At 40.4% G+C, this 25034-nt stretch overlaps 2 protein-coding genes and 1 long non-coding RNA gene across 5 annotated transcripts in view; 2 read left to right on the top strand and 1 right to left on the bottom strand.

Annotated features, from left to right (window-relative positions):
- Positions 1 to 19901, top strand: part of zgc:101566 (Transmembrane protein 263-B-like) — a 53332-nt gene extending 33431 nt beyond the window's left edge. Inside the window, exons 1-3 of one of the 3 annotated variants that reach the window (XM_027135516.2) lie at positions 1410 to 1506; positions 2711 to 2781; positions 16817 to 19901. In XM_027135516.2, the coding sequence (XP_026991317.1) occupies positions 1421 to 1506; positions 2711 to 2781; positions 16817 to 17097 (438 nt within the window). In that variant the 5' untranslated portion in view covers positions 1410 to 1420 and the 3' untranslated portion in view covers positions 17098 to 19901. Of the gene's footprint in view, positions 1 to 1409; positions 1507 to 2393; positions 2782 to 16816 lie in introns of those variants that run through there. The other 2 variants (XM_027135515.2, XM_027135517.2) reach the window with 2 other exon arrangements.
- A 1105-nt stretch (positions 19902 to 21006) lies between these two features.
- On the bottom strand, positions 21007 to 24358 carry chst1 (carbohydrate (keratan sulfate Gal-6) sulfotransferase 1). Its single transcript, XM_027135159.2, has 3 exons — positions 23920 to 24358; positions 23643 to 23834; positions 21007 to 22672 (listed from the first exon to the last, which is right to left on the bottom strand). The coding sequence occupies exon 3, from the start codon at positions 22610 to 22612 to the stop codon at positions 21347 to 21349; it is 1266 nt and encodes a 421-aa protein (XP_026990960.1). The 5' UTR covers positions 22613 to 22672; positions 23643 to 23834; positions 23920 to 24358; the 3' UTR covers positions 21007 to 21346.
- LOC113635622 overlaps positions 23179 to 25034 on the top strand; it is a 42921-nt gene continuing 41065 nt past the window's right edge. The window contains exon 1 of the long non-coding RNA XR_003438866.2: positions 23179 to 23278. This is a non-coding gene — a long non-coding RNA (uncharacterized LOC113635622). The remainder of the gene's footprint in view (positions 23279 to 25034) is intronic.

The following is a 25034-nucleotide window of genomic DNA, read 5'->3' as shown; positions in this document are numbered from 1 at the left end:
AAGTGTTTTATTAAAATTAAACAGCGGCAACTGATCAACCGATTGTTTATGAATTAGTCTATCCCACACAGCCTTAATCCCCCTGCCAGCTAATGCTAATTACTCACATTGCCTTAATCCTTATTATTTCTCTCTGAACTTCACTTCCTGTCTTGAGATTTCAGAGTATCATTGAGAGAACATGCTGTCATGAGTTGCCTTGATGCTGAATCAGAGTCAGTATCATTGGCCAAGATTCACTCAGAAGAACAAAAAATCTTACAAAAATCTTAAACAGAATAAAGAAAGTATAAAAAAAGATCTTGTCAAATAAATCGGGCAATTTGTGAATCAAACCTACTCCTAAGCCAGCGTGAATATACGTCATTACCCCCATCATCGCCGTTACTACTTTCAGAGCTGCTGTTATAGAAGATTAATCCACACCTTCTGGCCAATCAGAATTGAGAATTCAAGATCGCTGCGGTATAAATTGCTTGAAGCATATTATCGTTATTAACTACTGATGAAATCCAAGTCTTTCTTACATTATTCTTTTAGCTGAGTTCAGAGTACTGCTTGGTTTGGTATTGGGTAAAGTCTGGATAGAAATTATTCTCTGTGCCTGTACTAAAGAAATGACTAAATAATTACAATCATTTCTGTTTTCCGTGTCTAGCCTTATATTCACTATATAGCCAAAACACCTGTTGTGAGCACCTGAGCGTGAAACCCAACCCAAGCCTCTTTGCCACAAAACTGGATGCATATTATTAAGATTTTCCTTTCGCTGGAACTAATATAAATAAGTTCCAGCATAACAATTCACCTTATACTCAATGAAGATCTGGTTTGCCAAGGTTGGACCTCGAGTGGCCTTGTCCTAGTCATGACCTCAGCCCTACTGAACCTCTCTGGGATCTGCACCCCAGATCTCCTGACCCAACATCCTCACCTGATCTCACTAATGCTCTTGTAGCTAGATGCATCATCACAAACCCACACAGACACTAATGGAAAGACTTCCCATGAGAGCAGAGTCTTAATGCTTTAGCAGCAAACTCCATAATAGGATAGAATAGATGGCTTCATTTCACACCTCACATCTCCATTAGAGTAAGTAGAGTGAATTTTTATTTATTTTTTCATCCCATATGAGCACTAGGTCAGACATGATATAGAACTCCTGGGGCAGAGAGGGTTAAGTGCCCTGCTCAAGGGACCCTTAATGGCAGCTTGGTGGTACTGGGGCTTGAACCCCCACCTGTAACCCAGAGCCTGTCATGGTCTTCTTTCCATTAAAAGATTTGTGCTTTGTTTTATATTTCCAGAAATACATTGTGTTTGTGCAGGTATACTGGCTTCATTTGTGCCTTTGTGGTGGAAGTTTGGCAGCTTACATCTTACAAAATGCCACCCAAAAATACCGTGGAGCTGAATCATGTTCACACTGCAGTGCACCCATGCTAGTTGGAAAAGGAGCGGAAACACATTTCTTGTGTGGTCTTTGTCCTGTACATCCATCAGGTATGTATGTCTGTTTTGGTCTGCGAGACCTTTTGCAGTCCTGATAGTTCTCTGGCCATTAAAAAAGAGCTTTTTAAAATGTTTGTAAGGAAATTACATAATTGCCACATACATTTTCTATGAGTAAATATGGTAAGCTGTTCATGTCAGTGAGCGTAATCACCTTGTTCAGCTCTTGCCTCATGCTCAGGGGCTGTTTTGCTCCTCTAAGTGAAATACTACATTTGCACAATCTGCATTTTCATTTAAAGGCAAGCAGCGGGTTCGGCACCGATTTAAAAACCTGCATGGATTTTCATTTTCATGTTTTATAAGCGAGGATTATTTGCTGATGGTTAGGTTTGTATTTATGATCTGCAGTCAGCGTACTTCCAATGTAGACTAGTACAGTCCTGTTCGAGTGAAATAATTGAGCCTTATATGCTGCGGGCTTTACAGGCAGTCTGCTTGTACATTTGAAGGATTTGAAAACCCTAATCAACGGTTACAGCTTTCTGGTTACTGATTTTTAATATCCCGGCTCTGCCAAGCTGTCACTGGCTGGGTCCTTGAGCAAACACTTCACCTCTAACTGCTCAATCGTGTCCTAAATTGTAAGTCACTTTCAGTCCAGTGAGTAAATGTAAATGTCAATCCTCTTATTGACCGAGCCAAATCTCTGTACGTTTCTGTTACCAAGTCATATAAAAGCACAATGACGGCTTTAAGACACACTCTCTCTCATGCTAATTGTGCAATATCTGTCGTGTCAGTCAACGAAGAAAGGCCATAAAATATGTCAGGGAGTTGGATAAATATATGTCAAATCCACATCAGCATTTCTGTCCCTTAGTTTCTCAATTCTGATGTTTGTTAAAGCAAACTAGTGTACCGCAAGAGTGTGCAGCAGTGATTATGTAACTCTGTGGGCTTAGCCTTTAAAAAGGATGCACGGGGTGGAGTCATCATTAGTTACCCCACCAGTTAAAGCTTCAGTAATTATGTCTAGGCCAATGATATTGTTAACCAGCCTGTGGGGTAAAATAATGAGTTTTGTTTTTTTAAAGAGGGCTGTAATTGGGACATCTTTGGAAACGTATCTTGGGATCTCTGTTATGAGGGTCCTCTTAATGGCACAACCCAAAATGGAGCTAGCAATTACAGCATATTCAATGTTTCAGCAGTCCAAGGTTCATATGGAATCCTCATTTTCTCTCCATTTTAGAGACTTCAAGCCTTTTCGTTTTGCATGGAAGAGAAGAAGGCATGCATGCAGTCACTTCCGTGTTAGCACAGGTACGGAGGGTCATACTTTTCGATCCAAAAAGGTCAGCAGTGAGTGAGCTCTAACACTTGAGTTGAAGCATTGACCTTTTCAGTAAGATGCTCTGAAGCTGGACTGAAGGTGAAAATCTAGCTTGTCTTGATCCACTTGCAGTGTGTGCAATCTGCTAAAAGGAAAGCCAATATAAACAAACACCTGGCCACATTCTCCAAGCTTTAATTGCAATGCGCAGTAGCATTAACTCGGTAAATTGTATTTTGGATGCTGGATTGGCCTTTTGCCAAGACAGATTAATTCTGTGTGTGAAGAGAGTAGGCCACTTTAGTCGCTGCCAAGGTTGCGTGGCTTCTTCTAGAAAACCAGCAACAATAGCACTCTTGTTGAGGTTTTGTCCCTTTAGATTAGCAACGTCGAGGCCATTATCTTACCTGTCATGTCCCTGAGCTGCCGAACAGACCCATATTGTATTTCGTCAGGTTTTTCATTACAGCCAGGCCTCTGTCTTTGCCTCCGCCGCTAGAGTTTGCCATTTGACGGCATTTCTAATCCTAGCGACTCCGATGTTTCCCATAAGGAGAGCTTCTGACATGAGATACTCTTACTCTACTTTCTCAAGGTGAGATTTTGGGACCATTTTTTTCTGTTCTCGATTCTCACACACAGGGTTTTTATTTTTGTGCTTGCTGCCGAGCGTACAGTCTCATGAGAACGTAGCCACTAAAGGCATTGTTTAGGATCACACAAAGGCACTCTATAGCTTCAGGATTCAGGTTCAAGTGCGTCGGGGTATCTAAGGAGAAAGCTGCTGGCAGGGAAGGATACAGATTTACAGTCCGCCAAGGTCTAACGAAGGTAGCTTATTAGACTTGTTATAATATTGAAGGGCATTGGATGGGTCAAGCCTCTTAAATTAAATTAATGTCTTCAAGATGAAACCACAAATCTAGTCTTTTACTGGAGATTTAATTTTCCAATTGGCCAATAACTGGTTATTCTACATACGTGTATTTTTAACGTGGAGTTTCGTTCAGAACGAAGGCAACATTTTGTTTGTGCTGCATTTGCATTCTAAGAGATGCCTTGCTATTCGGATGGCCGAATAAGGACAGCTGTTGGTTAAGGTTTGAGCATTTGGCCAAATTTGAAGTGAACATTGCATGTGTTCGCCTTTACAATCAGAACACAATAATAATCACCACCTGCTGACCAATCAAATGTGAGAATTCAACAGGTGTCAAGTTTAGGAGTTAAGTTTTTCCCTGATGAGACAGCGTTTCGGTTATTTTTGTAGTGTAGTATTTCTTGGCATCCGTTAGATCCACTGTGGTGACCCTGAACAGGGAGTAGCTGAAAGACAACAACAACAACATTACTTGGCATCCAGTAAAACAGGAAATGTTTGTCAGTTATTTGAATTATACGTATTCACTTGGTTTTACTTGTTTTCACTTCTTCTACTTGAGCCTAGAAATTAAACATTCATGCATAGAAATATGAAATATGCCACTGCATAACATTTCAACAACTTTTCTGTAGGCTGTTTTCTGGTAAAGGTGTGTGCCGTGGAGCCTTATTCTGTTTTCCAGCAAAAGAAAAAAAGACATATCCAGAAATAATAAATCAATAATATATAATAAAACCGATGTTAAATTGGATTAGCTGGAAATTAAGAACCCGATTATATATTTTTCTTTTTTCCCAGCCACCACATCCTCCTCCTTTACCGTCATCCGCTTGCTATTTTTAAAAAGAATATTAGCAGTACGCCAGGCACTAATGACCACCTTTAATCAAACCTTCTCGCTAATAGCTACCTGGTAATTGCTGATACGGATTCGGGTCATTCAAGAGCGTACATTAACTGTAGCCTTAGAATGAATCTGAAATGATGGAAAACAGTTCGAGGGGAAAATCAAGAGCTTTTTAATTATGTTTGAAAAATTTTGCCAGAAGAAAAACAAATGAATTCAGCCTTCAGTCTTTGCGCAAAGCAAAATACAGTACAATAAGATTTGGTAACAGATCAGAAATTAGAACATAATACTGCAACACGTACAAGTGCTGTGCATGTGTATGGCGTGTAGTTTGAAAAGATTGATCAAATATCGTACAGAAGATTGAGACTAAACGACCAAGGGCCTTGCTCAGGGGCCCGGCAGTGGCAGCTCGGTGGACCTGGGATTCAAACTCATGACCTTCCGATTACTAGTCCAACACCTTAAACACTAGTCTAACACATCCCCAGTTTTATAATATGGCTCAGGGGGTTTATAAATAACTTTTTTCATGGCTACGTATATTATCTTAGTGTGAATTACTTTAGATGCATTGAATTTATGTCTAGGATTTTTTGTGACAGCTAGATTATCGTTATATATGCTAGTTTAGCGGTTAAGGTGTTGGACTACTGATTAGAAGGTCACAAGTTCGAATTCTGCTGCTGGGCCCCTTAGCAAGGCCCTTAACCCTCAATTGCTTTGTTGTATAAAATGAGATAAAAATGTAAGTTGCTCTGGATAAGAGCGTCCACCAAACAATGTAAATGTTATAAATAACTGCAAAACCTTAAATAAAAGACTCATGTAGCCTATATTACTGTATCCATGACGACTAGCTTTATTTAATGCTACATTTGGTTTAATCAACATTTCTGTTCAATACAGTACTTGTGTTGAACTCCTGATCAGTAATAATCTCATTAACAGGAAGCCATCCGATATTTAACAGTCCGAGTAATTGTAATCTATGTGAATTCGTTTACTTAAACAAACTTTATGTATTTCTCCATTTTTGTTTAGCTCAGAGACCAGACACCAGATCAGTGAGTGTCGATGGTATATTTTATATACAGTATATACTATGTACTGAAACGGATGCACTGTAGCCTCTTTTAGCTCATGCCTCAAACACTAAATTGGAACGTGCTTCAGCAGCAGTTCATCTTTTTTATTTATTTATTTATTTATTTATTTATTTATTTATTTATTTTTCCTCTTGCACACTTTTGACCTCACACTGCATTTCACCCGGTGGCATCTCGAACGTTTCAAACGGTGTGGATGCAGAAATTAAAAATAGCAGGTTCAGCAGGGACATGGCTGAAATGCTTCCTGCTGTAGAGAGAGCAGAGCAGAGCAGCGGTGAACTCGAGCCCACTGAGGTTTTATCACCACAGGGGAAGACCTGATTCTGCTCTTTCTCTTTCTTTCTATCTAAATGTTGTGCAAGTTTCCTGCTGCCGCGGTGATTACTCTCACTCTCCCGTTCGGCAAAGGCGTTCCTGTAACCGCTTTAGCTCCTGCCTCGGAGGAGGTACTGTTGAGGTTGGGGTTGGTGTTGGTGTTGCTCCTAGCAACTAGGAAAATATCAACATTGAAGGACGACATGTTTAAACCATCGAACATAATGTGCTGTATTCATTTTGACCTAAAATTTAAACGTTATTTCATTATTCGAGCAGGGATTCCGCTTCCGCGGCTAACGATATGATTCTTAGCAGCTCAGAGTTTGCTTGGTGAGTGATGTATTGTAACATCACAGTGTACGCCGTGGCAATTATTCTAATCATAACATAAGCCAAGTTTGCTAGCTGGCTCGGTATAACGTATGCGCTGCTAATTTGCATATCAGGTTTAAATATTTTGTCTCTCTCTTTCTTTCTTTCTCTCTCTCTCTCTCTTTTCTTTCTTTCTTTCTTTCTTTCATTCTTTTTCATTCTGCCACTGACAAATTCTCAACAAGAACTAAATCATTCTTTACAGAACCGAAAACGATTCCCTTTTAACCCGTCCTGACATATTTACGAACCCTTTCTGACATATTTATTTATTTATTTATTTATTTTTTATAGGTGCCATTTCTATTTTGCCGTTCTTTTTTTCAGTCAGTAGTGCCAAAGAAGGGACTGGAGTCATCATTTATTTGAAACACTCTGTTTCATCTTCTCTTGCTCCATACCGTACGCCAGGTTTTCCTCCACCACCAAAGCTTTAGATGATATTACATCATTTATTTAAATCTCTTCTGTTTCACACCTGGTCCCTTTTTTTAAAATAGAATTATCATAAAAGCAGGTAAAAAAAAAATCTGTCACTTTTGTCTCTTTTTTAGCATCTGTCCCTGTTCCTTATTTCTCTCCCATCCCCCTCGTGGTCTGTAAATCTCAGCGCCAAGTGAGGAGCACAATATTTTGCCCATTAGTTTTCAGCACTTCAGAGAGATGATGTGGGTTTCGGAGTCATAAATTCAATGAGAGATTAACACATTCAGCTGGCTCGCTGCCTCACACTCGAACCCAGTGGATGCTGAGTGGGAGTGTGGGATCTCTAGCCATCTGGTTCATCGGTTTAAATCAAACACACCTGTCGTATTTGTGCGAACGTAAGTTATAGTGTGTATTAAAAGTGTGTATGTAATCAGTTTTCATGCAGGGCCACAGATTGGGGCTGTGCATCGCTAATTGTAGGAGCGGTCACGGATGAAACGTCTACCGTATACATTATATATTACTAGGAAATTCTTTTTAAATCTGTAGTAGGTAGAAACTAGAACTAGCTGAGAGTAGTTCTTTAGGATGGGGCAGGATGATGTGGACAAATCGACAGATAAACCAGGTTTTGTTCAGGTTAGTGGTTTTTCATTCGAAACCGCCTGAAGCTAAATGGCTAACTTTGGTTGTTTTTGTCTGAGGTTGACGTGGAAGTGGAAATGTTACGAGTGTAATTCCATATAAAAGTCGTTTTTTCGTTGGGTTTATTTATTTTCTGTCGTATTTTTTTTTTATTTGTTGTTCTGAATGAACTAAGAACAGTAAGAATGATCCAAATCCAGTTTGATAAGAAAAATATAGTAAAATATATATATATATAAAAACATCAAAAACATTATTATTAGTAGTAGTAATATTATGACTGTAGTAGTTCCTTTAATTTCAAATAGATAAAAATGTAAATCAAATAAATGTTAATTAATTTATTTGTTTTTGTTTATTTGTATTATAAAAATCTGTTCTATAATAAAAAAAACATCAGAAACATTAGTATGATTATAATAATAATAATTATTATTATTATTATTATTAGTGATATTTTTCTTTTATTATAATAAATAAATATTTAAATAAATAAACAGTTATTTATTTAATAGGAAAATGCTACTACTACTACTACTACTACTACTACTACTAATAATAATAATAATAATAATAATAATAATAATGTTTTTGAGTTTGTTTAGTATCTTTTAAGTCGTCTAAAGTCGTCCGCTCTGTCTGAACATATTAAGCTAGCTCGCTAGTTCAGATTTTGTCCAGGTTAGTTTTAATCTTTAACCTGGTTTTTATTTGAAGTAGGTAAAACAAACCCTCTTTCATTTTAGCAGTGTTACAGTCACATGACATGGATCTTTCATTCTTATAAAAGCGTCACAAAAAACGAATCATTCCAAGCAATACAGCCAACTTTTGTCAAAACTTTAGGCTTGTATTTGTTTTACATTTGATATAAAAATTGATATCAAAATATAAAAATTTTGTTTTCCATTGGGTTTCATTTTTTGTCATTTTTCGTTTTGAATGGAAAACAATAATAATTTTCTGAACCTAATTTCATTTTCTTTTGTCTCTTTTGTTGTTGTTGTTTTTGTTTGTATAGTGTCTTTTTAAGTCTTGTAAGAATGTATAAATGCTAGCTCGCCACTACTTCACCGTAGTTTATTATGCCATGTCTGCTACGCTAGCATGAGCATGAGCACTTGTCCTTTCCTGTGTACTATATCAATATTGTTGTAAACTACATCACACTATATAGTCAGCACCTCATCTACAACACTAAGCCACACCACTGTTTCTCCATCTTACAAGTAGCTGATTAGATCTTAACATCAAACCATTTATTTTTTCCTCCTTTTTTCTCATTAAGTAATTTTCTTTTGTTTCCAACTCTCGGCTATCGTCTGCCCTTCCTGCTGGGAGTTTGATGATATCAGCGCAGCAGGATCTAGACGTGCATGAAAAGCTTGTGGAAATGTTAAGCATGCTACGGCGTTTCCTCCACTTTCCTCTCGTTTTGGATTTAACTCTGTGGAGAACCTGAATTCAGGTTCTAGGTTTTGCTTTACAGTAGATTAAGATTTACTGTAAGGAAGAGAGCGACATGGACGATTCATTCCGTTATTAAAAATTAAAAGCATTGCTTAACACTTAATACATCTTCTACTTGGCACTTCAAACTCCTTAAAACCAGCAGAGCTTTGTATTATTATTATTATTATTATTATTATTATCATTATTATTATTATTATTATTATTATTATTATTATTATTATTGTTGTTGTTGTTGTATTTTTCCTTTTATTTAAATAATAAGCATTATTTATTTATTTATTTATTTCATATAATAATAATAATAATAATAATAATAATAATAATAATAATAATAATAATAATAACCCTCAACATGACATGGGTGGAGTAAACACGCCTCACACTTGTTACACACATTTACTCTGCCGGTGTCATGTGAATGACGGCAACTCCTGAACATCTGCACGTTTCTGTTCCTAAAAACATGTTGAAGAATGTTGTGGCCTTTTCATCTGAGCTGTAAATGCCACCGCTCTTGCTCGGTAGTTTTCCGCTTTGCTGCAGAATTCGATCGATTCTAAAGCTTCCTTGTGGAGGAGCAAACTGGGCGCTGCAGGGCAGGAAGGAAATGGTTAGGTGTGTGTACGTGTGTGTGCGTGTGTGTACGTGTGTGTACGTGTGTTGTAGTCTGAGAAATTGAGGTGTTCTTGTTACTGATTCGAATGTGTTCGCTAATTACAGCCCCACAGGACATGAACAAGCACAGGAAGGGTTTCAGCTCCTCAGCTGGAAACAAGCTGGAAAGAGGGAGATAAATGCTGCAGTTTCTCTTCCACTCTTCTTCGTCTCCTACATGTCTGAGCATCATGTGTTTCTGATCATCACTTCTTCTTCTTATTCCATATTTCCAGACCTCTTTCTTCTGTAATTCTATCTTAATCAGTTCTTTCTCTTCTTCCTGTCCTCCTTTCCCTTTCTTTCTTCCTTCCTTCCTTCCTGTCTGTCTGTCTGTCCTGGTTTCCCTCCTTCGTACCTTCCTTCCTGTCCTGGTTTCCCCCCTTCCTACCTTCTTTCTTGTCCCCCCCTTTCCCTCTTTTATTCCTTCTTTTTAGTCCCCCATTTTCTTTCATCGTTTTTTCTTTACCTTTTTCTTCCTTCCTTTCTTACTCCCCCCTTTTGTCTCCATTTCATTTATCCTTTTTCTTATCTGTTTTGTCTTTGTCTGCCCCTCCCATTCCTTTCCTTACTTTGTTCCCTTTTTCTAATTTCTCTTTTCCTTCCTTCCTTCCTTCCTTCCTTCCTTCCTTCCTTCCTTCCTTCCTTCCTTTCTTCCGTCCTTCCATCCAACCATCCTTCCACCCCCCCTCCCTCCCTCCCTCCCTCCCTCCCTCCCTTCCTCCTTTTCTCCCTTCATTATAGATGATGGACAGCATATTTTCATTCTTTTCCGTGTTGTTGAGAGTGTGTGTGCTGCTCTGTGTGAACTCGAGCCTGTGTGTCTCTCACTAACCCTCTTTAACTTTCAGTGTGTCGAGCTGCAGCCGGTACGGGGCCCAATGCATCATTAACGCTTATTAAGCCCGAGCGCTCCGAGTTAGCTAGTTTGCAGGAGTGCAGGTGTGAGAGCGAGTGCAACCGAGTCACATCTCTCTGGCACCAGAAATGGGAGAGGGAGAGGGAGAGAGAGAGAGAGAGAGAGAGAGAGAGAGAGAGAGAGAGAGAGAGAGAGAGAGAGAGAGAGAGAGAGAGAGAAATAGTAGCAGTTATCCAGTTCCTAGAGACCTGGAGACACAGTGCTGTGTTTTACGGCTTGCTAGAGTAACAGCACAGATCTACAGAAACCATCCATCATTAAGGAAATCTCTCTCTCTCTCTCTCTCTCTCTCTCTCTCTCTCTCTCTCTCTCTCTCTCTCTCTCGCTCATTTCTGCTATTAGTCACAGTTACATACACTGTCTTGATTATTTCACCCCTATATTCCGACCTCTCTCTGTTCAGGCGTCACCCTATAGCAGTGTGAATTGCAATGAAGGTGACCATATTTAATATTGATTCATTTCCACCTAAAAGTTTTCTCTTCCCGTCAAAGCTCTGATTTCCATGTCGGAATAAATCAGAGCGTAAGATGCGCACCGAGGAGGTCATGTATTAACGCTTCCTTGTACAGTATGCAGTAAATGACATTATCCATGCCTGTGTGCGGTGACATTTCATATCGATTTGACTTCATATTGATTTTTTTTTTTTAGTGGCGGTGGATATAACCAGCTAGTTGAACACACAGAGCACACAGAGTATATGCTTCGTCACTCAGTAACACTAAAGGTCGACGTTAAATTTTACTAATATAAAGAATTTAATATAAGATCTTTCGGTTTTTAGTTTCAGTCAAAGATCCCTAAAGCTAACTGAAACACTACAACAATTTCATCACAGTTTTCATTACTCAACCAACACCACCTTATATTTTTATTGGTTATTACTACATTTATCTCTGTAGAAATTCTTTCTTTAGCTATCACAACTGGGCACGGTGGCTTAGCGGTTAGCACGTTCGCCTCACACCTCCAGGGTTGGGGGTTCGATTCCCACCTCCGCCTTGTGTGTGTGGAGTTTGCATGTTCTCCCCGTGCCTTGGGGGTTTCCTCCGGGTACTCCGGTTTCCTCCCCCGGTCCAAAGACATGCATGGTAGGTTGATTGGCATCTCTGGAAAATTGTCCGTAGTGTGTGAGTGTGTGAGTGAATGAGAGTGTGTGCCATGCGATGGGTTGGCACTCCGTCCAGGGTGTATCCTGCCTTGCTGCCCGATGACGCCTGAGATAGGCACAGGCTCTCCGTGACCTGAGGTAGTTCGGATAAGCGGTAGAAAATGAGTGAGAGTGAGCGAGAGCTATCCCAACTTTGGAGGTTGGGGTCATTTTGCAGGGGCGGCTATAATACAGTGCCACTGGAGCAGTGCGGGTGAAGGGCCTTTCTCAAGGGCCCAACAGTGGCAGCTTGGCAGCGCTAAGTCTTGAGCCCTGAGCTTCTGATCAGCAACCCAGAGCCATAACCACTTGAATTACCACTGCTTCATAGAGGATCCCATGGGGGCATAAACTTTAGCTTATTTATAGCTTAGCTCTAAATATAAAACACTACGCTGGATACTCCTTCTATAAACACCAGTATTGCATAACGTTAACTATGTTAATAATGTTAATAACATGTTAATAATTCCCTCACCAAACCTTCACACCTTAAAGCCTTTGTTCTGTGTACTGAGAACAGTTCATGACAACAATCACGACAACGGAGGAAAGTAGCATATCAGTCGGGTCGCTTAAATAAAAAGAAACGGATTTCCTACATTTAAATAATTCAGTCATGTAAAAGCAAAACTATTTTATCAAATGGTTAGTAGACCTTTTGTACAGTCAGATCCAATATTATTGGCACCTTTTTAAAAATGACCCAAATTATCATAGGATTTGTGTCATGGGTTTCTCGCCACCGTCTTATCTATTATAACCGCTTTGTTATAATAGAGTGTTGCACAGTGTACATTGGTTTGTTTTATGGTAAATCTCTTCTTAAAACAATAACCAGATTCACATCTTGTAATCCTCACTCCAGACAAGAGACCACAAAATATTCCACCTTTTGATTGTTTAGTTCCTTTCCAGAACCCAAGGACACTTCACACACCTAATTACAAATATAATGGAAGCAAAGCAAGACTAATGGGATACAGGATGCATGCACAAATGAGCTGACCTTCCTTCACTTATTAGCAATAAGCTCGTACGCCTGCTGCTTTCATTCTCGCTGCATGCAGTAAACAGCTTTGTGAGGGCGGCGAAGCGTCCACACAGCAGGCCCACCTCTCCTCAGTGCAACGACTTTGACCTCCCGCAGACTGCGCCAGTTCTTCCTCTGTGCTCTAACGTGTCAGACAGTAGAAGTTTAGAAAAGTAGCAAAAGGAGGAAAAAAGACAACGGTGTGTTTTTCCCATATAAATCCCCATATACAAGTGGGTGTTTGTGTGTGATGCACGTTTCGTGTGGTTGAGTCTGGAGGTCACTTTAAGTGCATAAAGATATAAAAAATAAAAATGTAGGTTTGGAAAGATCAATAAAGATGACTCCAGCCGCACAGTATATTCTTTCTGGCTGTGTTGATCGTGCTATTTATCAAACGAAAGGTTTTAGTAAATATCAGACATATCAGACAGCCTGTGTTGGTTTTGTACCACGCACACACACACACACACACACACACACGGTATCTGCATCAGTATTTTTGGACAAATTAGTCCCATGCGAGGATATCATTTTTTTTACTCCTCGTGGTGCAGTGCTTTGCTTTGCTTTGCTCAATCTGGTTCACATGTCTGCTGTTCTAGTGTACTAGAAGAAGTAATGGAAGCAAAGGTGCTGCTTCTGCTTCATGAGGTGTGTGGGACTGCATCTGGTCCGCCTATTACACCGTATGCAAGGGCAAAAGATTTCACAGATCTGTACTAAAAAAAGGTTTTTTGTTGTGTTTTTTTCTGGAAAAATAAGGCTAAGAGCATGTTGAAGAGAAACTGACTGTGTTCTGGTGGAAACACCATGCTGGTAGGTTTACCAGATTTGATGTTAATGGACGAGAATTGAGTATGAGAAAGAATGGATGGATAGGTGGAAGGTGAATGGATGCTTGGACAAAAGGAAAGAAGAGATAGACAAGGAAAGGGTTAGTCGGTAGGTAGGGACAGATGGACAGATAATTAGTAAAGTGGATGGATTAAATGAGCGGGAAGGTAGTTCAGTTGGAAATGGTTGCTTTGATACATGGAAGGAATTCCGAGTACCGTGTTGGGCGGAGTTAGTGAGTCATGGATGGAGGATTAGATGGATTGATGGATGGGTTGGAGGAATTAAGAAGGTGGGGTATTGGGCGTGTGGATAAACGGAGGAGTTAGTGAGTAAGTTATTGAGTCACGTATAAGAAGGAACAAAGGTTGAAAGGGTTGGCGGATTGGATGGGTGGGTCACTTGGTCATGGGTGGGTGGGTGGATGGATGGATGGATGGATGGGTGGGTGGGGTGGAGGATTGGATAGGTGGGTCACTTGGTCATGGATGGATGGATGGATGGATGGTTGGGTGGGTGGGGTGGAGTATTGGATAGGTGGGTCACTTGGTCATGGTTGGATGGATGGATGGATGGATGGATGGATGGATGGATGGATAGGTGGAAGGGGTGGAGGATTGGATAGGTGGGTCACTTGGTCATGAGTGGATGGATGGATGGATGGATGGATGGATGGATGGATGGATGGATGGATAGGTGGAAGGGGTGGAGGATTGGATAGGTGGGTCACTTGTTCATGGGTGGATGGGTGGATGGATGAATATATGGGTGGGTGGGTGGGTGGGTGGGTGGGAGGAAGAGGTGGAGGAATTGACCAATAAGTGAGTTATCTGGATGAATGGTTGAAAAAGTGAATAGGTGGGTGGAAGGAATGGTAGATGGATGGCTGAATCCATTGGTAATAGATGGATGGATGGATGGATAGATAGAGGATTGAAAGGAGGCACCAGTCGGTGAGTCCTAAGACTGAGTGGTTAGATGAGTGGGTAGTTGAGTGGATGGATTGCTGGATAGATGGATGCTTGTCAATTCCTCAAATCCTGCATATCTCATTGTACTGCTTGAAGGATTACAAATTAATTGTCCATCTGCTTTTCATTTTTCCCAAAATCGGATTTTGGATTTAGTTAAAATCCACTTTAATGTTGTCCAAGGATTTGTTATAGAATCACAGCAGTTGGCACGAAGGATTTCCCCATCCAGTTTGCAGGATTTTGTATGGGATCAGCGCACATCTTGCAAGTGCTCTTCACTCTCAGTCATACTACAAGTATTCCAACTTCCTTTTTTTTGTCTCTAAATGCTACCGAGTGTGAATGCTGCTTTCTCTCATGCCCGATTACACACGGAATTAACTCGTTTTTTCACCCGAGCTTAACAGCCCCGAATATATTTTACAAAACAATATTAAATAATGCCTGAAATGTTAAAGTAATTACTGCCATTTATTGACATTTTATTATAAATGCAAGATGCTCAACAGCTTAATGTCCTGTGTAATTATCTCCTGTTTTGTGAGACTTTGGTGTCTGGAGGAAAAAAAAAAAAGAGCCAACACAATACTGTTACAGGCATTTTTTATGCAGACGGTGACATTTCTGTTCTGTCCTTCAGCTAAGGATTTAATCTCCTGTTCTCCAGTCCAAATATCAAGCTGGAAACTTTTGGCTGATAATTTCATTCCCTCCCCTCATTACCAGCCGATACTGAAATTATAAAGCTGGGAGCAGGCTGCAAAGTCATACAGACCTTTACGTTTGGCAGCAAGCAAATTTCTATGTCACACTGACGGGCAAGCTCTAGCATCACCTGGCTAATTAACTTCTGTTGGGCGGAAAGAAAGCTCTGTTTTTTATTCACCTTCACATGACTATTGATATATTGGTAGACACTGAGATTTGAAGTTGTGAGAAATTATTGCCGGGTTTCCGACTTTGGCTTGTTGGAGTGAAAATGGAGCGAGTTTCAGGAATCAAGTTAACTTCTTGCTGGGCGGAAATTAGATTTAAAGGCGGGGTCTCCGATGTTTGAAAGCCAATGTTGACATTTGAAATCAACAAAACAAACACACCCTAACCCAAATGTGTCCCACCCCTGTATTGATAGCTCCACCCACACATACATACGTAACCCAGGCAACTAATGGAAAGAAATGTGTCTTTATCATAGCTGAAGTGAAGAACAATACGATTGCAGATAAACAAACAAGCAAAAATGACACACAAGCATAATCAAGCAAAAGGCATATATTAGTTCTGTGTAACAAAGCAAAACCAACGTTACTCACCTATCGAGAAGGAAAAAACCGCCTCGGCGTATTAAGTAAAGTTGAATTTCCCGAGTCAATAACTCCTGAGCTAAACGCCGTTACTACACAAAACGCGGTTGTAGCTGCCTCTCTACATTACTACCATAGAAAAGAGGTGTTATTTGTGAAGTAACAGCGTTTAGCTCAGGAGTTATTGACTCGGGAAACTCCAACCTGTGAATATGTGGCCAACTTCCTGCTCCTTCAGTTCTCTCCAGTGCTGGAAAGCTGATCCTATATTAACACGTCCTACTTCTTGTCTTATCGTAAGCCTTTCTTTGCTTTCTTTCTTTGTTTTTATCCTCCATGTCGATGTTAAAACCGCTTTCTGCTAATGTCACACATGCGCACTGAACACTCTCTCCGCCGCATATTGACAAGCCCCGCCCCTTTCTGCTCATTGGCTACATGTTTGTTTTGATTTTTGTTTTGATTTTTGTTTAGTTTTCGGCGGCCCGACTCAGTTTTCTGAAGCATTTCTCAAAAATCGGAGACCCTGCTTTTAAGCGGAAAAAAGCAATAGTTTTTTTTTAACTATGATAAATACAGCAAGGTTTCTAAAAAAATTTCTCATAACTGACATTCGCTTCTGAGATTCAACTTGAACGGATTTTCCATCCAACGTACTTCCAACGTTTTCTGACTGACATGGCCACCAACTCCTAGACCTGAGGCTCAAAGAAAAAGCTTCCCGCTCGTAATTACAGCTTTGTGTTGGTGGTGTTTAAACGAAACGCTTTCAACTCGTGAATAGGTATCTTTCTGAGATGACCTGAACGCACCAACAGACCATATTCACTGACACTTTACTAGCCAAACTGCTGCTCCGGTTTTATTTTTAATTTAATGTCGTTAAAATTTTTCAAAAGTAGGAGACGGTCTTTTTTGCTTTTAACAACCAAGCAATTTGGTTTATTGTTCCAGAACCTTTACCAATGCTACAGCAGCATGTTTGTACAGCCGTGATTTAAATCAATGAAACGTGCTCTATCAGTAACCCATTGATTAAATCAATACTTTCTTCTACTTTTCTGCCCAGATTTGGACAAAGACCATCCAAAGAGTGAAGGGGGCGTGGTCTGGAGAATGACAGGAGGCCTCTTTAACCTGACCAAAGGAGCGGTGGGTGCCACTCTTGGAGGAGTGGCCTGGGTGGGTAGCAAAAGCTTCGAGCTGACCAAAGCGGCCGTGACCAGCGTCCCAGCGGCGGGAGTGGGATTGGTCAAGGGCAGCGTCTCCGTGGTAACCGGTGGAGTCGGCGCGGTCGGGTCAGCCGTGGCCGGTAAAGTCACGACGAAGAAGAAGGACAAATCCGATTAGCATGGCTGGACGGCTTGCTGCACGTTTACTTCGACATTTCCGTTACTGTCTGAGCAGGTGTGTGGTCACTTGGTGGGGTGTAAGCATTACCAAACAGTACAAGACACCGATCCCTGTTTTTCTGTTTTATACCGAAGTTGCCCTCTTGCGCCTGACGTTACAAACACTGCTAGTACTACAAAATAAAAAAAGGGCAAAAAGGGGCAACTTCTGCGTTTACTGCTGGTCTGTGTCTGATGATTGGGCTCTCCTATACTCTTTATTTGTCTAAAAAGAAAATGTTTATTTGGTTTCTTTACTTTTGCTTTGTGATATTAGTGCTGAGGGACACGACTTTTTGAGGAGACATAAAATCACATATCCCTTATGAATTCTAAATCTAATCCTTAGAAAGAAGATCAAATGTGAATTTATGGTGTACGTGTACATTAGGACCAAACAGTGTGAATCTGAAGATGAGTATTACTGGATCTCTCTCTCTCTCTCTCTCTCTCTCTCTCTCTCTCTCTCTCTCTCTCTCTCTCTCTCTCCTCTAACCCTCTCTCTCTCTCAAATCTAAATCTGACTCTTAATGACTCTTCTGGGTCAGGAAACCAAAACCCAAACAAAAACATTCAGATCCCAATCCTACAAACCACCCACTAATCCTATAAAGTCTCTGATCATTTTCTTAAACAACAACAACAACAAAAATCGGTATCCATTTCAGACACATTTATTGTCTCGTATCTTCATGTCTTTGACCGAATGAAGGAATATCGGGACACTAACGTTTACGGTTCCTAATTCCCCGCTGAACCACAGGAGACAAATGCTGTACGATTGTGAAAAATTGGGATATTTTGCTTTCAGCTTTGCGACGAACGAATACGAGTCACAGAATGTCACTTCTAGGCTTTTCATCAGTCGTGGATTGATACGAAAGAGTCAGTCCCGTTCAACAGACATCTCCATATTACTGTAATTTATCTAATCCTTCGTTTTTTTATTGTTGCGATCATGTTACCTCTACCTGCATAGACTTAGCTAGCCGACTAGCACGGCTGACGGCTGGCTAGCTAAAAAAAAAAAGTCTCGTGATATTTTCCTGTTAAAAGTACTTGTACGCAAAGGCGTTCGTATTATAGGACCCAGCGATAAGTACATCTGCAAGTGTGTCCTACATACGATCCTTTCTTTATAATTACAACTCCAAAATTTACATTCTCACAGTTTTATGTTCGCGATCAGGAATCACACCTTTGACGCTTATAATTACCGTCGGTCTAAAATCTTCAAACATTTCACTACCGTTACACAATCAGCCTGCTGCTAGGAACTACTTTTATCAGGGATGAATGATAATTAGCTCAGACTGATGCTTGGAAATTCCAGAATATGAAGAACACAAGCCAAAGCGCAGTGCTATTTATTGCTAACGCTTGGAAAGTGCAACGTCACCATGAATTTAAACACACACGCACAATAAAGACCCAGGGATGCTTTTCAGACTCAAATAACATCTTTATGTATGACAAGGGAGCTCCACAGCTCATAACCAAAATGCTACCCAACGACTTTCTGCCTTTTGGTTTCATCCCCCAGAGACGTTATGAGGAGAGGAGAAAGATTCAAGCACTCTTTTATATTCCATATCCTGCATTAATGCAACGACGCGGCTTTTTTTTTTTTTTTAGTCTCGGCTTTTCAACCCCCCGCAAAGACCGACGTCTTACCTGTCGATAGTCGATCCGTCTAATCCCATTACCGTTACGGTTTGGGGGATTATTTTAGTTCATTTCTGATGGATGTGATTCATAACCTGAAGTAAAAAATCTAGATGTATTCGGTGTAGCCTGTTTTTTAAAGAGGTTGCCAGTTATTTATATTTGCACAAATAATTGCTAGACTCCTAATGTAAAAAGTTATGAGCTGTTAACAAGTCAACAGCCTCAGCAAACAACCACTGCTGGGTTCTAACACAAGTCCCGTAACCCTCACCTGTCCTTGTCTCGGGTTTGATGGATTAAAGTGTCAAAAAGTAAGCATGAGAGCAACGAACCGTAGTAGCCGAAATCTTTCGTTACGGGTCAACATGCGGATCTACGACTTTCTAGACCATCGATTTGTAATTCATTAAATTGCCCCTGCGTTCGTCTGCTATTACTTCTAACAGGAAACGACCTCATTCTACATCCCAAGAACCGCTCAACAACGTCACGTCATGAATATTGTGTCAGGTTTTATCAGCTAATTCTGTCCTGGCACGTTTACAGGACACCACACTGACGCTGTTTCGCTGTAACTCTAGACCATGTTTAATTCGGGAGAGAAATTTGTTTTGGGAATCTTAGCTGTTTTATTTTGGGCTTCATTAAGCATCCTATAGAAGTGTAAGAGAAATCAGGTAGAGCATGTGGTGTGAGATGTAGTTACAGGATGTAGAACGGTGAGAGTTTTAAAGCTACAAGTTCAACAGCAATCCATTTTCCTGTATTTTCTCCCGTCTACTGCAGTCTTTTTTCTTTCTTTCTTTCTTTTTTCTTTTTTTTTTCTTTCTTTTATCTCTCAGCTACGTGTGTGCTTTTCTTTTCTATTCTTATTTCCGTCTGCACAGTTCCTAGCCGGTCATGCCGTGTCGCATGCTCCTTCCTGTTCATGTCTCCTCTTTATCCGTCCCCATGATTGTAATGAGTGACCTGTTTGTGTCGGAGGCTCTGTTACTCGAAACTGAACTGTAGAAAAGTCGATTCTTTTGTCTATTATAGAACTATTTTTGCTAAATTGATGCTGTATTCTACAATTAAAAGCAATTCTGTATTTTACAGATGTGTCTGTCGCGTGTTTATTTTAAATATATATATATATATATATATATATATATATATATATATATATATATATATATATATATATATATATAATTTCCTCACACATTTTACAGGGAAAGAAACTTGAATGAGACGAAATACAGACGGAGTTCAGTCATGTTATTCATGTATTTTGGACATTAATTCCACTCTCATCAGCACAGATTTATTATTTGGTAATATTTGGTCAAATGTAAGGTTCATTAATGCATTAAACATGTACAATGATAAAAATCTGTCTAATTATTAATGTCTTGGAGATTTTTATTCCTGAAATTTCCACTAACACTATATCCTATAATAATAATAATAATAATAATAATAATAATAATTATTATTATTATTATTATTATTATTATTATTATTATTATTATTATTATAGGATATAGTGTTAGTGGAAATTTCAGGTAATTATAATAATTACTTTAATAATTAATTAATTAATTAATTATTTGTAATTATTTTTATTTATTATTATTATTATTATTATTGTATTATTATTTTATTATTATTATTGTTGTTGTTGTTGTTGTTGTTGTTGTTGTTGTTGTTGATAAGTTTATAGCTTAGCCTTACTTGTAGATTATCACTATTTTTATTTAATAAGAAATATAATGAGTATAATAAATTTGTGGATTTTGTGTCATTTCTGATGGTCATTTGTAACCGAATTAAAAATCTAGATTTATTCGATGTAGCCTATATAAAAAGGGTTGTTTTTTATTTGCACAAATAATTGCTAGACATCTAATGTGGGATTTGGTGTTTGCGTTGTGTCTGTTAGAGATCTCTACTGATACTCAACTGTTTACATCAGCAGCACTGTGTAAATATGCAGCGTGGATTCTCTAATCCTCCTGATACAAGTCACAAGAAATGAAGAAAAAATATGATTTTTCATAAAACGCCTACAGTGCATTAATGCAGAATAAACGAGCAATGCATTTTGGGAGAGAAAAAAAATAATAAGACCTCGGTTTGTCCTCGGTTACAGTAGCGCTGTACTTTGGTGTTTTATTTTGAGACAGTAGTAATTAAGGAAATGCTGAGAAAATGAGACTGCGACATTCACAGGTTTATTGCATGGTGTTACCGTTTCAGAGCCCTGTTTAGCACAGGGATGTGTTTTTGTGTTCTCCATCCATAAACATTCACCTTTATCAAAGCAATGGTTTGGATACAGGGACTTCATAGGGACAAAAACATAATGAGTGCGTCTGGCATTTTCATCCTCAGGTTGACTCCAGGCTGAAGTGAATCTTTTGGTTTGTTTGTTTGCTTTTGTGCTGTTCAGACTGTGTGACTGTGAGCGTTTTTTTTCTCAAGTTCATAGTGCAAAACGTGTCGAATTTAAGGCAACAGTTGAAGGGTAGAAAAATAGTTGTAGGTGTGAGCGCTCGCTACAAAAAAGGGGCAAAGGTCTTGTCCTCAATCAGTGAAAGGGACAAGTTCTTGAGCTCCTCCGGCGAGTTCACAGCTCTGTAGCCGAGCTCGTCTAAAACCTGCTGACACACCGTCTGTGTGTATTCGACTATGTCGTGCGAGAGCTTGAGCCTCCAGCTCTCGGCGTTGGCAGCCGAGTCCCTCAGAGTACCGTATTTATGCTTCGCCATACTGTCGTTGCTTCCTCTGGTGTTATTTCGAATCCACTCCTCCACCCCTTTATCTATGGTCAATCCAAGGAAGTTGTAGATCTCACGGGTCTTTTGAAGAGGCTGGCGCGCTAAATCCTCGTAGCGCACCAACATGTAGCGGCCGCGAAGCCATGCTGGACGCTCAGATCCTGTGTTGATGGAATGAAAGATGTCGTCACACACCGTGGTGATCTGGCTCAGGTCGAGATTGTATGGTTTGCGCCCTGTGGCCCTCCAGATCCTCCAGAGGCGATAGGTATCTCTAAAAGTCTCGATCCTTGATGCCAAGATGCCCCGTGGGTCCCTAACCAGATGGACAACCTTCAGATTGAGCCGTGGATCCTCCACTAGAGCTCGGAGATCGCCAACTTCTGGGATTCGCACCGTCTTGATCGCCACGTGTCTCCTTTCTCGGCAGGACTCGGCTGCCAGGGTCAGGTTGAGTAGAGTGCACTTTCTCACACACTCCCCCTCTTCTATAGTCACCTCATTGAGGTTGAAAGCATCACAGGCAGGCGGAGTGCAAAGTGCACGACTCGCTCCTCGCCGGAAAAGCTTATCTGTGCTGTGATTTGCAGGGAGAGGTTTGATGTAGCTCTCCAAGAAATACAGGTCGCAGTGGTATAAGCTGCGCAAAAGGTCGCGGCTCGCTCCGAGCATCACCCTGCGATCTATAGCATACCTGCTGTGAGTGAGGTGAGGAAGCAGGGCATGCTGGACGTGATATAGTGGCTCGAATAAATAGAACACGTCCATGTGCTGGTTGAAGAGCTGTCCGGCGAAAGACGAGCCGCTGCGAGTTGTGGCTAGAATCAAAATGTGAGTCTTTGCTCTGGAGGCATTGTACTGGAAATAAGGGAAGTCGTCACAAAAGCGCTCGAAAGTCTCCACTTCCTGACCCAGGCTGCAGTTAACAAAGCTCGGCACAGGACAGATCTGAAAGGGCTCGGATGTGAAAGTCCTTATCGCCGTGTACTGGATCGCGATTGACGCCAGGCCGAGCAGAATCACAGCCTTCCAGGAACATTGCATGGCGGAGGAACTTCATTTAGACAATGCAGTCTGATTCGGAGCCCATCGGCAAAGGGGCAGCTGAGGGGAAACAAAATATCAGTAAATAAATCAGTGGTTAAATAACATACAGAAGCGTAAACTAGCATCTGTCATATATTATTTGATTAAACATGCATGATAAGTGTGTAATTGCACATGACTCTGAAAAAGCTTTAATGTAGAATGGATATCCATCTTCCAGCCATAAATACTCTATGAATTTAGAGTCGCTCCATGTTATACAGTACCAAGGACTCAGGAATATAAATGAATATACAAACATTTTTTTATTTATTTTTTTTACACTGCAGGTATTCATTTAACACAGAATTAATTCAACACTGGGGACGTAGCTGTGAAGATTAATTACACTAGCCTAGCCTACTTAAAATACGACTTACCATAAACCCTCATTTAAGTGGATGTTGCACATATTTACAACATTTTGAAATATTTCTCAGCTCTTAAATATATACTCTCAGGATATTAACCCATTAGAGAACATAAGGGATAATATATATATATTATAAATTTATTGGTTTTGCCAGCTTTCTTCACAGACCCTTCAATGATGTGACTCCAAGCACCTGTGGAGAGGTTTATTAACGCGTTATAGCTGCTGTATGTACAGGCTGTGTGGATCAGGTGGGTATACAGTGAAAACACCAAGACTCCCGATATTTATGTCAATTTGCTGCAGTATATATATTTATATCTAATTTGTTTTTTACCGCAGTGTATCCGAATTAGCTACCCATAAAGAACGCTAAATAAATAGAGGAGAGGTTGGATCTCAACCCACTGCGTGCTCCCTGTCCAAGTGCACTACACGGGGGAGGAATAAACAGCGTCCTACACCCTATGTAGTGCACTATATCTTCCAAAAAAAAAGGGGGAAAAGAATTGGAATTGAGCCCCAGACAGCTGCGCAGAATGGCAGGTTAGAAGGAATAATAATATTACTACTACTAATAATAAAAGGAATAAAAGGTTTATTGGTGTTACTTGCCTGTTGAAGTTCTGTAAGGACGAGGCGAAGGATGTAGGCGCTAAAATGTGACGCTTTCCGTTAAACGCTCCGGTCGTGGTGATGTTGTTAGAGCCGGTCGTAGAGGTGCGAAGATCTGTCTGTATGTATAAAGATCAAGCTGTAATCCGTCCTGATGGCCCACAGAGAAATGATGTCAGGTGTGAAAATCTCCTGAGTGGAAGAATAAATAGTAATAAAAGAATTGTAGAAGGTTGTAAAAGGTTAAAGATAAAAATGATTACGCGCGCAGCAGCACCTCTCTCTCTCTCTCTCTCTCTCTCTCTCTCTCTCTCTCTCTCTCTCTCTCTCTCTCTCTCTCTCTTTTTCTCTCTCTCTCTCTCAGTCCTGAAAGCATCAAATTGTTGATTTCTCCACGCGCGCCATGGTTGGATAGATGGAGGTTGGAGAGCGCGTTCCGAAGTGACGCGCGTCCGAGACACCGAGCGTGTGATAAAGTGAGGCGTGGGACCGCGCAGCTCGAGCTCCCGTTCAAGACCATCTCAAACCCCTATAAGGAGGCTTACAGGCTCCTCCTACTCTGAAAAACGATCTCGTGAGTCAGAGGGAGGTTAAAAAAAGGAGAACAACTTCTTTTACTCTTCCATTCCTCAGCATGCCAGTGACACATACTGAGTTATTTCATTCGGATATTAATCTCAGTAAAATCCAAGCCTGAGCAAATTCACCAAACACTTTAACTTCCCTTCATTTCCCCTGAATCGGGAAAGAACAAACAATGGTTTAGTCTGTTCAATATTGGGGAAATAAATTGTATTATTATGGGCTTTTACTGGTTTCTTTCTGTCCTCTTCTTCTAAAGAAAAAGGAGGGAGGAGGAGAAGAAGAAGAAAGAAGGAAAGAAAGAAGAAGGAGGAGGAGGATGCGGCAGGACGAAGAGGGAAAAAGAAGAAGAAGAAGGAGGAGGAGGAAGAGGCGGAGAAGAAGGAGGGAAAAGATAAGAAGAAGGCGGAGTAGGATGGAGGAGGAGGAGAGGAGGAGGAGGAGGAGGAGGAGGAGGAGGAGGGAGGAGAATAGGGAAAAGAAGAAGAAGACAGAAGAAGAGAGAGGAGGAGGAGGAGGTGGAGGAAGAGGCGGAGGAGGAGAAGCAAGAGGGAAAAGAAAGAAGAAAGAAGGAGGAGGAGGAGAGGAGGAAGAAGATGGAAAAGAAGAAGAAGAAGGATGAGGAGGAGGAGGAGAAGAAGAGGGAAAGCCGACTCCTCTTCATCCTTCTTCTTCTTCTCCTCCTCCTTCTTGTTCTTCTTCTCCTCCCCTCCTCCTCCCCCTCCTCCTACTTCTTCTTCTTCTTCTTCTTCTTCTTCATCTTCTTCTTCTTCTTCTTCTTCTAATATTTATTCTGTTTCTATTCTTTTG

This window comes from Tachysurus fulvidraco, chromosome 17 (genome assembly GCF_022655615.1).
Source record: "Tachysurus fulvidraco isolate hzauxx_2018 chromosome 17, HZAU_PFXX_2.0, whole genome shotgun sequence".
NCBI classification, from domain to species: Eukaryota; Metazoa; Chordata; class Actinopteri; order Siluriformes; family Bagridae; genus Tachysurus; species Tachysurus fulvidraco.
This window is presented reverse-complemented; position numbering and strand designations above follow the sequence as displayed.

Coding starts and splice junctions, on each gene's coding strand:
- chst1 (XM_027135159.2), bottom strand. CDS start 22,612: ATGCAATGTTCCTGGAAGGCTGTGATTCTGCTCGGCCTGGCGTCAATC.